This window comes from Gopherus flavomarginatus, chromosome 3 (assembly GCF_025201925.1).
Source record: "Gopherus flavomarginatus isolate rGopFla2 chromosome 3, rGopFla2.mat.asm, whole genome shotgun sequence".
NCBI lineage: Eukaryota > Metazoa > Chordata > Testudines > Testudinidae > Gopherus > Gopherus flavomarginatus.
In genome coordinates this window covers 2,644,984-2,659,872 of record NC_066619.1, presented here as the reverse complement: position 1 = coordinate 2,659,872, position 14,889 = coordinate 2,644,984, and the positions used below count along the sequence as shown (strand labels likewise).

At 60.9% G+C, this 14,889-nt stretch overlaps 1 protein-coding gene across 4 annotated transcripts in view; it reads right to left on the bottom strand.

The window, feature by feature from the left end:
- Positions 1–14,889, bottom strand: part of ATOSB (atos homolog B) — a 65,858-nt gene that overhangs the window by 7,896 nt on the left and 43,073 nt on the right. For 2 of the 4 annotated variants that reach the window (XM_050943584.1, XM_050943587.1), the window contains 5 exons: positions 6,993–7,124; positions 6,234–6,430; positions 4,309–5,671; positions 1,002–1,060; positions 530–635 (listed from right to left, as the gene is read on the bottom strand). In XM_050943584.1, the coding sequence (XP_050799541.1) occupies positions 530–635; positions 1,002–1,060; positions 4,309–5,499 (1,356 nt within the window). In that variant the 5' untranslated portion in view covers positions 5,500–5,671; positions 6,234–6,430; positions 6,993–7,124. The remainder of the gene's footprint in view (positions 1–529; positions 636–1,001; positions 1,061–4,308; positions 5,672–6,233; positions 6,431–6,992; positions 7,125–14,889) is intronic. The other 2 variants (XM_050943585.1, XM_050943586.1) reach the window with 2 other exon arrangements.

Sequence of the window (14,889 nt, the reverse complement as noted above, 5' to 3'; positions counted from 1 at the left end):
CCCCCAGGGCCCACGAGACTGCCAGCGAGGCAGCCAGTTAGTGCCCAAGGGGCTGCTGTTTATGATGTGGGCACCTGCCCCTGACAGAGCTGGGCTGAGGCCAGCCTGTCTGATGTGCCGTGCCCTGCACCGAGAACAGGGGAAGAGAGGGCGAGTGCCAGGCTGGGGAAGTGCTGGGGCAGACTGCGACTGCAGCAATCTCTCCCCTCATCCTACCTGGGAAGGGGAGAGAGAGCCAGGGGGATGGGGCAGCCCAGCCTGGGATCTCATAGGGCCAGGAGCACCCCCTCACACATACTGCCTGCTGGGCTGAGCTGTCCCTCTGTGCTTCAGAGCGTTCCCCAGACCACGGGGACACGCTCAAGACCACGACAGCACCATGGGGAGAGAGAGGAACACGCAATTCCCACCCTAGGAGCTGCACAAAGGCAGCCAGTGCCAGAGCAGGCCCTAGGGGGGCTCATTCCCCTCCCATCCCAGAGGGGCTTTCTCCCCCATCCCGGGCCATGGGCCTCCAGGCTATGGTTACCTCAAAGTTGCCCAGCAGAGCATGGCTGAAGGAGGTGGTGGCCCAGGCAGCTGCAGAGGGCCGGGTGCCCACAGGCCCCTTCCGGAGGCTGCTGCGGAGATGTCTCCTTCAAAGAGAAGGCAGCATCAGTGCTGGTCTCGGGCAGCCTCGGGCTCCCACTCCCATTCTCCCCAGAGGGTCACCTGCCCCTGTCACTGGACCCCCAGACCACACAGCTCCTCACAAGAGGCAGGCAGGATACACCCACCGGCTACCTAAGGGTCCAAGGGACTCCAGGTGGGGAGGGGGCTGGGGAGGGTCTGTGCGGATGCACCCTGTCCCAAACCGAGGGGCCTGGGCATGGACGGCAATCGCCCAGGAACCAACCCCCCCACCAGGGAAGAGAGGGGCAGCCCCCTTGCCCACAGCGCCCGGGACCCCCGCGGCTTTGCCCTGAGCCCAGCAGGGGCACGAGACAGCTCAGGACACTCACGATTTCAGGTGCAGCCCACTCTTTAGCCTTCGCCCCACCGCAGTGCCACCTGCTGAACTCTAGGGAGACAAGAGGCCGAAGAGCTGTATTAGGGGCTGCCAACGGGCCAACTCCAGAGCACCCACCAGCCCTCTCCCAGTCCAGGGCCCGCACCCACCAGCTCTTCCCATCACACACGTCAGCACCTCCCTGTCACAGCTGGCCCAGAGAACGCCCTCTCCTCCCTCAATCAGCTCTACCCACAGGACACCAGACTGTCACTCGTCCTGTGCGCACCAGTAAGCAGCTGCCATGTTCCACTCAGAGGTGGCTGCATGGTGGTGGCAGAGCATGCTGTCTGCTGGGCTCCCTCCCTAGATGAGAGAGATGGGGGGAGAATGGCCAGGGGCTGGCACTGGGGCTGCCTTGGCCCTGAGTGACCATTCCTGACTGCCCATTAGAGCTACAAGCTACCCCATTGCCTCAGAGTCCCCACACCAAACTGCAGTTTCCCTTGCCCCCGCCTCCCCCGCACCCAGGGACCAGGTCAACACAGCAGGGCTCCCAGAGCAACAGACATGTCAGGGAAAGCCCCATTACATCCCCCTCTCCAGGCCCACCCTCAGGCCCTGCACTCGATTCTCCAGGCTGGGTTCAACCCTGGTTCTCCCAGTGGCAGGGACTCCGGCATGAGAGGCAGCTCATTCCCCCTCTTCGCTTCAACCCGTTACTCCAGGAGTCCCCTCCTGGGCATTACCACAGCCCGTGGCTACGGCTAGCTCAGCCACCAGCAGAGGCCACGGCTCCTGCCAGCCAGACTACGGAGTCACTGGGAATCTCCAGCTGGGGAATCCACAGCCAGGGCCAGGGGGAGAGATTTAACCCTTGCCTCTGTTTGGGTAGACGGTGGGCTTACCCCACTGATCCCAAGGGGCTTTCCATGATCTCTGCTGCTCCCAGGATCCTGTGTCAGGCAGCAAGGACTGCCAGAGCCCCGGCAGGGCATGTCCCAGGTGCAGACCCAGCCGAGGGTGTCGGACAGTTCCCCTCCCGCCTCCGCGGGCGCGCACACACACACAGAGAACACACACAGATGGAGATCTGTCTGTCCCAGCCCCACCGGCTGCAGGCATCCCAGTAATATATTAACAGGCCCAGTGCCCTGCGAGCCGTCACAGCTCCGACAGGTACTTTCCACAAGCCGGCCAGAGCTGGGCAGAGCCCAGGACCACACATTTACAGGGCGAGCAAAGGCACTAGGACATCGTCAGCGTGCAGCTGGGCTTTGAATGCCCCCAGTGCCCCCCATTCACCTCCACACACAGAGAACACATCCCCAGGGGCCGAGCTGCAGGCAGGCCTGGATGAAACTCACCAGGCGGGGCCCTGGCAGCTCTGGGTCACTAGCCAGTCCCAGGTGATTCATGCCAGGTCCCCAGCAATGCCCAGCAGACACAGCTGCATGGCTCATGCTGTTCCCACCTTCCCCACAACCAGCAGCCCCTGGGCTGAGCCCTGAGAGGCTGCGGGCAGCCAAACCTGGGCTGAACTACCAGCTGGGAGCGGCTGCACCCCTTTATAAAGGGCACTTGCCTTTCTAGGCATTTTACCTTCTGGAAGAGACACAACAGGGCAGCACAAAACAGCAACGAGCCAGCCAACCCCCAGCTGGTGTGAAAGGGGGTGAAGGTTCCAGGGTGGAGAGCAGGGCTGGAGGGGAGCAATCCTAGAGCAGGGGGCTGGGAAACTTCTCCCATAAGGAAGAGCCAGGGAGTCGGGAACATCAGTGGGCTAATGGGGATGGCGCGAGGCTGTTCACACACCAGAGTGCCCGAGGATTGCAATCGACACGTGCCAGGCTGCAACGGGCGGCAGCAGAGCAGAACGGAGGAGGGATGTGGTTAGCTGGCCTCGTGCTCCTGACAAGCACCAGGGTGCGTGTGCCCAGCACACGTTTGTGTATGTGTCAGGCGTGTTTGCATGCATGCCAGCTGGGGTCAGAGCACACATCAGTTCTTGCACAGCACATCTATCCACCGGCCTCAGGAGTCACTGCAAGCGGCAGGCCTGCCAGAGATGGGGGGCACCTGTCCGCTCTGTGCCACCTGACTGTGACCCCGCAACACAGGAAGTGGCAGGGCAGTGAGACGTCTCCTCTCCATCCAGCTCACTAGCCAACAGGGTCTGAGCTGGGGACAGCCTGGGCCACCCTGAGCATAGGAGGGAGCAGCTGGACTGGCAGGGAGCAAATCTGGGACAGGAAGCACGGCCGAGGACTCAGGCTGTCCCCCGGCAAGGGGTCTCTGGGCCCCCTTCCCACACTCCGGGCACAGCACGTTCACCCCCCCAGAACTGCCCCCCAGGGCACCTGAGCCTCTGCCTGGCACCTCACAGATGGCGGGAGAGGCAGTCCTGGCCTGGTGAAGGGGAGCCTCTCTCTGCATTCCTGCCCCAGGGGCAGCCAACCCCCACAGGGGGCCCCTCTCTGAGCCTGGAGGTGCCGACTGTGCCCAGCTCACAGCGCAGAGGCCCACCAGGCACTGGGGTGCCAGGACAGCCAGACTGGGTACAGGATTTGGCGGACGCAAGGTGGCAAGCAGGGTATCGGGGGGATCACCTGGGCTCTGGGGAAACCAGGAACTGAGATGGGGAGGTCCCAGGCTCAGGGCAGGAAGCTTCAGAGGCCAAGCTCAGCCCTGTTGCAGTCAGCCAGGAAGGGCCCTGTCTGCCCCAGGGAGCAGCAGGAGGTTACCGGGCTCTGGGAAGCCCCTGCTCCTGCTGCATCTATAACGGCTAGAAGAGAATCCACGGGCTACCCCTCCGCACAGACAGGCCCCGCCACAAAGCGCCCACCTCAGCAGTGTCACAGCACAGGGGCCTGCTGCTCTCGGGGCTCTGGGATCCTCAGACTCTCCTGCACCCCCCGGCTCCAGCTGCTGCCTCCTCCACTCCCCCAGTGCTGCACTTTCCCCCACATGCCCCCAAGGAGCTGGAGAGGGTCCAGGCACCATGGCCAGGCAGGTCTCACTGCAGGCCGAATGCTGCCAGGAGTCAGAGACCTGCAACGCCAGGCTCCAAACTCTGCTACAGGTGGAGTCAGCAGACGAGCTCTGCACCCTGGACTCTTCCAGCCCCCGGTCAGTGGGAAGGCGGGACAGGACACACCTTACGGTCCAGCCCCTTCCCCAGCTCCCTACTGACCCGACTCTTCCCTTCCCCATGGCTCCCACCCCATCAGCGAGCCCCTCAGTGGCTTCCCATCTGCTCACCCCTTCCCCAGCTCCCTTAGGCCCACCCTTCCCGCTCCAGCCCTGCAGGAGGCGCTCACCTTGGCTCCTGGAAGCAGGTGGTTCCAGAAGGGGGCACCCTTGGCATCGGTGCTGCGGCAGGCGGTCAGGATGGGGTGGCACAGGGGGGGCCTCTTCTTCCTCACCGGCACCACACTCTCATCTTCTGAACACGAGTCTGCCACGCCTTCGCCCGAGGGCAGCAGCTTCCTCTTAGCCGCGCAGTTGCCCCCGCCGGCCCCGAGGAGCCTGCTGCCCACACAGGGCGTCTTCTCCAGGGAGCCCAGGCCGTTGCTCTCAGAGTCCGGGGCCATCCGTGGGGTGCTGGGCTCCTTGTACCCAGTCAGCTGCTCCTCTTCTCCACCAGCCCCGTTGCTGTGGGCGGGGCTGCCCCCTGGCTGCTCCTCCCCCCTCCCACCCGAGGTTGTCCAGGATTTTTGTGCAATATTGTGCAAATCAATGTCAAGTATATTTTGGCTGCTAGCCCTTTCCTCCCTCTGGGCCCCGTTTCCCTCCACAGGCTGCTCCCTGGCTCCAGCCAGCCGGGGGAGCTCCCTGCCCCCCAATGAGCCACAGGCTCTGGGACTCGCCAAGGGGCCATCCCCAAGCTGGGCAGGTGAACTGTCTCTCATGTGCAAAGTGCTGCAAGCTGTGTGCTGTGGCCAAGAGGAGGCAGCCTCCCACGATCTGTCCTCTCTGCAGGCCCTGGGGCTGCCCTCCCGGGCCCCCGCCCGGCCAGGGCTGCCTTCACATCGGTGCTCCACCACTCGCAGGCCGCTGTGGGAGAAGTGCTGGGCTGAGCCGCAAAGGGACAGCTCCTCCACCAGCAGCCCGTCCTCCACGGCGTCATCGTCTGGGGAGTCCTGGCCAGGGTGTAGCTCCCCAGGGACCCCGTCCTGCCTGGCCTCAGCCCCCGGGCTTCCCCAGTGTGTTCGCTTGGGATCCCGCCCAGCCTCCGGAGCCCACTGCTCTGGGTACCCTCTCTTGATGGCCTGCCGCCCACCCCCAGCTCTCTGGACTGCCGGCTCAGAGGAGCTGGAAAGGTGGGAGAAGATGGAGACTTGGTAAACCTTCTGGCGCTTGATCTCTGTCTTGTTGTAGCCCATCACGATGCTGCGGCGGGGGCAGTGCTCTGGGGCGGGCTCCAAGGCCGCCTGGCCGCCTGGCCGGGACAGGCCCGAGTCCGTGCCATGCTCCTGGGGGAGGGACGCCTCAGCATGGATGTGTCGCATGGAGCCTTAGCGGGCTGGACCCCAACCAGAGCCAAAGACGAAACAGCCCATAAAGCGGCAGGGAAGGGGTGTACGGTGTCACGAGGTCACAGGGCTGAGGAAAGGGGGTGGTGTGTCAGACCCCTTCCCTCCGGACAAGCCCTCCGCTACAGAGTGCACTGCAGCGCCGCATCTGTGGGGAGCAGAGGGGAGGGGATCAGCCTCTGAGACCCTGGCCCAGCCACCCCTCCCTAGCGCTTCAGGCCTTGCTCCTGCCCCAGGCGGCCCAGCAGGTTGGTGCAGAGGCCCACAGACTGCCCTAGCCCACGTCTCCCACTCCCAGGGCCAGGCCCGCAGGAGGAGCCAGGCTGGTCGGGGAGCAGCGCAGGCCAGCTCTCCAGAAGCCCTGCAGCCTGGAGGCGGGGGAGGCTTACCAAGCCCCAGAGGAGAGGAGGCTGCTGAGGCCTACGAGAGTCTATGCTGCCCCGCAGGGACCATGCTGGGACCTCAGGACCCACACTCAGAGGAGTCCCTGGCTGGGCCAGTCAGCGCTGTAAGGCAGGGGCCATGGGGGATGAGTCCAGACACACACTAGGTCGTGCCTCAGCTAATCCTCTGGCCACAGGAGCCGGGCAGGCTAGCCTGGCCTCAAGGGGGCAAGCAAATGCTCAGTTCCCCTTTGCTTTAGAAGCCAGTGCAGGCTGCCAAGCCGTCATCTTCCTGATCACTCGCTCAGGCCGCGGCTGGGCACTCACCACCCACCCCTCGCCGAGCAGCTGTTCTGCCCCAGCAGCAGACGGTCCTTGGCACAGCTAGCTGGAGACACCTGCCATCCAGGCACCCCCCAGAAGCGGCGCGGCTGCCGAGGAATGGCTCCCACCATCACGGGTGTCGGGATCTGCCTCCAAATCACCGCAGGAGGCTGGCTGGCTCTCGGGCCTGTTCAGCAGCACTAACGGGGAAGGAAAGGGAGGGTTAACACGACTCTGTACCCGCTGACGCCGGCAGAGGGAGCAGGGGGTGGAACGCTTGGGGAGGACAAGGGCAGGTGAGACACTAATTTAAACCAGACTGGCCCATGTGCAGCCCACAGCCCCCTCACCTATAGCAGAGGCCCGGGCACAGAGCCTGGAGCTACCCTTCCACTGGGATTCATAGGCACTGGGGGGGACGGGAGCCCAGCTCTGCAGCCAGAGAGCTCCCTCTTCCTAGACCTGGGTGCTAGGGGCTGGAGGAGGAGAGGAGAGGCCAGGCCACAGGGAGCAGGGGAAGCAGCAGGGCCGGGGGCATTAGAAGATTCACTGGGCGGGTGGAGACCTGCCATTACAGGACCTGTGGCTGACATGCCTTGCTGCCTGGGACACAGCCTCAAGGGGCACTTGCTGGCCCATCGCACCTGGGATTCCCCATAACAAAGGGCTCCACCACCTGATGCAAAGCAAGAAGCCTGTCCATGCTGGAGGCAAGTCAGGATGGATCTTACCGGCTTCGGCCAGCATACAGCCAGCGCTCACCTGCTCCAAGGCACCCTCCATGGGCTAGGCTGGACTGCAGGGCAGCAGCAGACAGACTCCACGCAGCATCGCTCCAGCCGCTGCAGCAACGGCTGCACACTCACAATCCCACCAGTACGTCAGATATGGCACCTGGGTGGAGAGACAGAGACTCAGCCCCAGAGCCCCCACATGGCCTGGCTGACACTACACACACACCCCTCCCTGCACAGCTCACACCCTCCCTAAAGGAGGCAGCCCATCATGCGCAGCTCGGAGGGAGCATGTCAGACAGAGCAAGTCCCTCTAGTGTGTCCTATTCCACTGGGCAAATTCAAATTGCTTCCCCCTGTGAGTTTGGTGACACTGGAAGGGGGTGGACTGAGTGCCCAGGACAGAAGACGGAGCAGACCACAGCAGGCCTGTCATAAACAGATATCTAAGGGTTAATGTCTCTTACACCTAGAAAGAAGTTCCTGAAACACCTGACCAGAGGACCAATCAGGAAACCAGACTTTTTTAGATCTGGGTGGAGGGAAGTTTGTGTGTGAGTCCTTTGTTCTTGGGTCTTCTGCCTGACTCTCTCTCGGCTATGAGAGGATTTCTATTTCCTGCTTTCTAATTTTCTGTTTCCAAGTTGTGAGTACAGAGATCATAAAAACAATAGGGGTTATTGTTTTTTTCTTTTGTATTTACATGTCTATAGTTGCTGGAGTGCTTTGAATTGTATTCTTTTTGAATAAGGCTGTTTATTCAATATTCTTTTAAGAAAATGACCCTGTATTTGTCACCTTAATACAGAGAGACCATTTTTATGTATTTTTCTTTCTTTTTTATATAAAGCTTTCTTTTAAGACCGGTTGGAGTTTTTCTTTAGTGGGGAACTCCAGGGAATTGAGTCTGCAGCTCACCAGGGAATTGGTGGGAGGAAGAAGTCAGGGGGAAATCTGTGTGTGTTAGAATTACTAGCCTGACTTTGCATTCCCTCTGGGTAAAGAGGGAAGTGCTTGTGTTTCCAGGACTGGAAATAGAGAGGGTGGACTCCCTCTGTTTAGATTCACGGAGTTTGCTTCTGTGTATCTCTCCAGGAACACCTGGAGGGGGGAAGGGAAAAGGTTTATTTCCCTTTGTTATAAGACTCAAGGAATTTGGGTCTTGGGGTCCCCAGGGAAGGTTTTTGGGGGGACCAGAGTGCCCCAAAACACTTTAATTTTTTGGGTGGTGGCAGCTTTACCAGGTCCAAGCTGGTAATTAAGCTTGGAGGTTTTCATGCTAACCCCCATATTTTGGACGCTAAGGTCCAAATCTGGGACTAGGTTTATGATAAGGCCAGACACCCCAGCCACACGTCAGGACGGGAAGAAACAACCCCCTGGGCAAAGAGAAGCAAATGCCAGCTCTGGCCCACTCAGTCACTGGCCCCTCTCCTGCAGAGGCTCCCAGCAAAGGGGCCAGTGGAGGAGACGTCTGGGGGGTGCGGAGATCGGTCCCGCTGGGTGCAGATAAATACGCCTGTGGGTTACACCCAAGAGCTGGGACCGCTGGGCCTTCCAAAGGCAGTGACCAACCTGATTCAAACTCAGACAAGATGCGAAATTCAAGCCAACCTCCCAACCTGCGGTTGGATTAGAGCCGATGGCCGCTAGAGGGGAAACGCCCCATGTCCTGTTCCCCACCCCTGAACCAGCCAGGCCCCACCCCACTGGGTTGGAACCAGTACCCTAGAGACACAGGGTGCACAGCCCTTCCCAACACAGTGGCCCAGACACATGGGATCAGAGTGGGAACAAGATGGTGAAAAAGCCCCAAATCCTAGTGGCCTACGAGCAATGCCCACAGTAAGATGTCATAGGAAAGACACAAGGAGGTTTCCAAAAATATCCTTGCCCTGGGTGTCCAGGTACATCCCAGCTCCTTGGCTCTGTCACTTGTATTGGAAGTTCTCAGGAACAGGGCCTGGTGTTACGCTGTCACATTCAGCACCCAGCGCAGCGCAGGAGTTGGACAAGCAGCCAGCCAGCTCTTCCCTACTTTTCTAATGGTGCCTGAAATGAACACAGCCTGTCCGGTCACTCCCCTGGTTGTGCACCAGCACCACAAACACCGTCAGCGGAGCTGCTGCAAGAGCTGAAGGGAATTCAACTACTGCCAGGGCTCAGCTTGGCCTGCTGGCTTCCCAGCCTCCCGAACCTAGGAAGCAGAGGGTGAAGATACACAGAAGTGCTATTTAGACTCGCGAGGACAGAGCCATGCTGCAGCAGGTCAAACGTAGATCTGCAGCAGGGCGACGGCCAGATGGAAATACCAGCCCCTTTCTGATCCCCCACCCAGAGCACGACGGAGCTAGCAGAGGGCGAGAGGTGTGCAGGCCCTGTCCACACCTCCAAGCCACATGGGAAAGTGCAGCTATGCTCACCCTCATCCTGGCTGGGGATGGAGAACTGGGATGCCAGGAATGCTGCACCTCTCAGCACCAGGGGTGGGATTCTGCCCAGGGTGCCAGGACTTGGATGGGAAGAATATCCAGGCACTCCGGGAAGTAGCATTAGTGACTCAGCAGGGTAGATTATCCCTCCAAGGCAGTGTGGTGCTAGGGGCACTAGGCAGCTGGCGGTGCCACCGGCCACAGTTTTAAACCCAGGTGTTGACGACGTGCGTCCATTCTAACACAGCCAGCGGAGGGGAGAACAGTCAGGTCAGGCTTGGCCAATTACACTCTACATCCCAATCCCCCCCCCCCCCGCGGTAACAGCTCTTCACGTCGCCCCCTAAGCTCTTGGGCAGCATTGCTGTGAGCTGTTCGAGTCTGCATGTCCTACCCCAGAGGCAGCTACATTTCAGGTGTGTCCCGCCATGGAGATAGCATAATAGATTAACAGTCCTAGGGCAGACCCGGCTCAGAAGTCCAGATTCCTGTAGCGCACCCCAGTCACCAGATGCAATGCAACATGGGAACCAGTCAACACACCCACACTGGTCACTTCTCCACCGACTGCAGGCTAAAGGATGGGGCCGGGCCAGGCCAGCATGTCTGCGGGAACCTTACTAACCAGACAGCAGCAGAGGCCAGCTCAGCCTGCAAGCAGCAGCAGCTCTTGAAGGCAGAATCCCAGGGCTGCTTGGCCTCTAGTCTGGTGTTTTACAATAAAGCCCGACTCGCAGCACCAGCTCTTAGCGCTGCTCAGGGACCTCGGGCTGCCTGCTGGCACCTGTCCCTTCCTGGCCCAGGAGACACCGGCTGCAGCACTGGCCACATTCTTCCTTCTGTAGCCCCTCCGGCCAGGGCCTGGCCTCTCATGGCTACACTGACCTCTCTGCCTATGCTGGCTAGTGGCTGCTCAGGGAACCCCCTCGCCACCCTCACTCTGCCCATTACTGCTGCCCTAGGGGATCTCACAGGGCTGGGCCGCTGTTGAGGATCCCCCTACTTTCAGGCACAGCGTGAAATCACCTCATTCCCATTACCTCCGAGGGGACGACACGCAGGCTGCGGCCAGACTGCAAGCCGCATGGCAGGTCAGAACTAGGCTCAGCAGGAGCCAGGCACCGATGTGGGCAGGACTCAAGCCCTGGGGGCTGCATGCAGGGTGGGCTGAGGAGCGGGGCAAGGCCAGCTGCGGGTCAGTGTGGCTCTGTCCCGGAGGGGCTGCTCCTCCCCACACCAAAGACCCAGCCAGCCTGCAGCGGCACTTTGCTGTTAGCGGCACCCAGCCCCTCCCTGCTACAGCCTGTAACCCTTATATAGAGCGAGCAGCGCACAGCACGGGGCACCAGGAACTCCCACGCTCTGCCAGCACTGACAGACAGACAGGCAGGCAGAGACACAGAGCCAGCGCCCTCCCCTCCCCCAGAGGCAGGCCGCCTGCAGGGAGCTAAGGGGAGCCCCCCAGCTGGTAGCTCACTTCCCTCCCACCCCCAGCCCCACAGGCCGGCCCTGCTGCAGCACGCCTGGGCTGGGGTTAACCACCCTTCCCCCACAAGCCCAGGCAGTTGGTGCGATTTCACGGGAGTTTAGCCCAAGCTGTTACTAGGGACGGGGATGGGTCACACGCGCTCCCCCTGCCAGCTCTCAGCCCCCGCTCCCTCCTACAGGACTGGGGGCACACAGGCAGCCGTGGCACCCCTGGATGTATGCAGGGCCCCAGCCTGGCCTGCTGGAAGTACCCAGCCAGACAGGGTGTTTACAGTGGGCCACGAATGGAGCCAGGAGCTCCCAGCTCAGCCCCAACCCCCTCTTGCCCTCCAAGGCCCCAGAGCAGACAAGCCTGGTGTACCCGAGTCCGGACCTCTCCATGAGGGAATGGCAGCAGCCTGCGCTCCCTCGCTGGCAGAGCACCGGTCAGGCTGCTTTAGGGGTCACCTTCCTCCCACCCCCCCAGGCCTCTTAGACTGAGGATCCAGGAATACACAGGGCCTGGATGTCCTCTCCCAGCCCCTCCCTTGCCCTGGGTCTGGAGAAAACTCCATCTTCCACCCAAAGGCCTGTGCTGGAGGAGTCTGTATGGGGCCAGGGGAGGGGAGTTCTGCTCTCCAGCCGAATGGCCCCAGGCACATCCCGATGGTGCATTACGGGTGGGTGGACATTCACACAGCTGGGGGAAGGGAAGGGGGGCTGGACTGCACCACAGCCAGGGCCAATGGTCGGACGGGGGCTGGGAGAGCTAGGCGGATCCCTGGTCTGACCTATTTATTGGGATAAGGAAGACCAGGGTCCATTGGTCTGCTTCAGGGGAGCAGGAATAGTGCGATGAACCAGTGCCCTTACCCAAGGAAGGCAGGGTTACCAGATGAAAGGGGCTGGTGGGCTGATCCAGTGAGGACAGAGGCAAGAACTGGAGCTGAGATGACTGGAGAGGGAGCATCCTTAGTTGGCTGTAGGGTAGATGTGGCAGCTCCTGCAATATTCAGGAGCTTCCTGCCTGGATACGAAATGGCCAGAGCCCATGGACGAAGCAGACGGAAACCTCATCACTGCCTGGAGCAGGCGGGAGGGAGTGGCAGAGGCGAGCACTGCGCAGCACCATGCCTTTCGGCCCGCTCCCAAGCAAGAGGAAGGGATGTGGAGCCCCAGACTTCCCCCCGTGTAATGCCCCCCAATGGGGAGGCCAATGGGGATCACCAGACAGTTGTGCCAGGAGAGAGCACCCAAGGGGAGCTCTCCAGCAGCTCCTCCCAGGCAGCAGCACAGCTGGGCTAAGCACACTGTGACACTGGAAGCAGCTGTGCGCCTCCACCTGGTGTTTCCGCCTCTCCCTGGCTGGTGGGCCGGGGACATCTGCAATAGGCCAAGGCCTAGAAGCCACGGTGATGGGGCACTCAAAGGGCAGAAGAAGGACAGCAGCACATCAACCCTACTGAAGACAGTCCTGGAGCAGAGGGGCACCCAAGCAAGACAGTCGCACTCTGGGGCACGAAGGATGTTGACTGCAGTGCCCGGAGGAGCGACACAGAGTTACCAGGGTCACACCCAAACGTGTGTCTCGTCACCGCGGCAACGCCAGATTGTCTGGGACATGCACAGAGTGGGGCAAGAGTTTATCTGCTCAGAAATGCAGTTTTGGGTCAATCAAAACTGCTCCTTGGCTCAGGGAGCAGAGCCCGAGTGTGTCTCCCACCCCCCACCCCGAGTGCCTGAATCCCCAGCCGGTTGAGGCACGCGCACGCTCGCTCTGCCCACTCAATGCGTTTGTATTTATTCGATGGGGAACAGTTCCACAGGAGAGACAGAGCCCCACCCCAAGTACACGGCAGCCCAGTGATTAGAGCCCTCATCTGTAATGCCGGAGACCCACCGTCAAATCTCTGCTTCCACTCAGGCAGACTGGGGTCCTGAATGCAGGTCTCCCACCTCCCAGCTGAGTACGCTCACCATGGGGCTCTGCTTTGGGGACTTTATTTCTTTGATTGGTCAGAGTTCAGTTTTCGCAATTGCCGGGTTTTATCTAATGTCCAAAACGGGGGGGGGGGGGGGAGGGCTCTCTCTTTGTACACACCTGTGATGGGGTGTCCACAGCCCACAAGCCCTGAGTGGGCAGTGGGGGCCAGCAGAGGAACCAGCGCCTACGGGCAGAGGAGGAGCTGGGATTGGGGTCTAAAGCGAGGAAGTGAGAGCAGGGAGAAGATGGGGGGGGCGTGAGCTCTGCAGTCACGCCCTAGCGGGAAAGGGAGCTAGCCAGCAGCAAGGGGCAGAGCCAGGGGGGCGTAAGCCCTGGGTCCGGCCCTGGAGAAGAGGTTGAGGGAGTGAAGTAGCCATGGAGAGCAGAGGAAGCTCTGGTGGTAAACCCAGAGACAGGCCAGGAGCTAGAAAGGGTGGCAGGAAGGAGCTCAGGGAACCAGCAAGGGAGACACCTGGTCACAGGCTCCCTGGGCTGACCCCAGGTTCCTCTACCAGCCACTGGCAAAGCAGCTCAGGCTTGGAGCTGAGATGGCAGAGAGACAGCTTGACTGGTGGGATTTTGTTACGCACAAGGAGGGGAGGGGGGGAATACTAGATAGTGACCTGGGTGACTCAGGGAGAGAGAGCGGGGGACCACAGAGCGAGCGAGCAACCGGTGGAAGGGGCCCCAGATGGGGTGACAGCTAGTTCCCACACCCAGCCACAAGGAGGCGCACCTTCAGTGAGTGCAACCGCTTCACAATAGCGCACTGAGTAATCTCTTCATAACGCTCCCTAGAGCCCTTCTACATCATACTCGTTCAAACAGTGCTTCGTTCACCTGTACTAGTGAACCTTCAGCCTGCACCAGCAGCCTCTGGTGCACCACTTCATGCACAATGCTTTCGTGTGCACAACCCTGGGTTCAGCAGGCCAATGCTCAAACCACTGAGCTATCTGCTGAGAAAGCGGGTGCTGGTGCTGAGAGCAGGGCTTTGGGATCAGCATGGCACTGGGGGATGGATTTGGCTAGACTAGCTGAACTGGTGGTTTCCCACCCACATGGGGGGAAGGTGCATTATAGCTGGCACCAGTGCAACCTGGCCAGAGCCAGACACCTGGGTTCAGACATGGCTGACCACAGTGGAATCTGGGCAGTCGGCGCTTGTAACGCTCCCACGCCCCCAAGGCAAGCCAAGTGCGGATGTGTCCCGTGCAGACAGGGCCGAAGACAGGGAATCCCTGCATAGGCTGGCGTCAGTTTCACTTGCCCTCCTGCCCCTGCCCAAGGAGGAGGGTCTGCAAGAACGAGAAGCCTGAGACCTTTGCAGACAGAGGCGAAGGCTCCTCCATTGTAGGAGCCTGAGAGGAAGGGGAAAGGCAACGGCTGAGCAAGGGATCATCCTGCTGAGTGGCAGCCTTTGGGACAGACTCAAGGGAAACACCCGGCAAGGGTGGGGTGAGGACAAGAGGCCAGTGCAGCTCTGAGCCCCTCCTGCTGGGAGCTATGACAGTCAGGGACAGATGGAGGCTCTGCAGCTCCAAGGGCCTGGAGATCCAAGCCCAGGCTCCCAGCATCCTACTTGGGGCCGAGTAGACGAAGCAGAGTCGCGAGGTGCCCAGCACAGCATCCGAGCTGGGCCTGGAGCATGCAAACAGGCAGCAAGGCCTCGGCAGGGGCGCAGGAGGTGGTGACACGAATGCCACCACCCGTAGAGAGGAGATATTGAGGCGGAAGGGGGAAAGGAGAGAGGGAAACGGAGGAGCCACCGATGAAGCGCTGCCCCAGAGCCATAAGCCAAGGCCCCCTGGGCAAGGAGGAAGGGCTCAATATGGCCCTGCCTTTGTCCAGCTGCATTTGGGGCTAAGGGAGACAGGCTGCAGGTAGCCGGCCTGAGTCGTCCACCCAGCAGAACCTGAGGGGAGAGGTGACCAGGGACAGACGCAGAGGATCTCTGGCAGCTCTCATGGGCCCGTGGGAGCCACGTTCCTTTCCACGAACGGAAATGCTGATAGAAGAGCTGGCAGAACCTCCCTCAACTG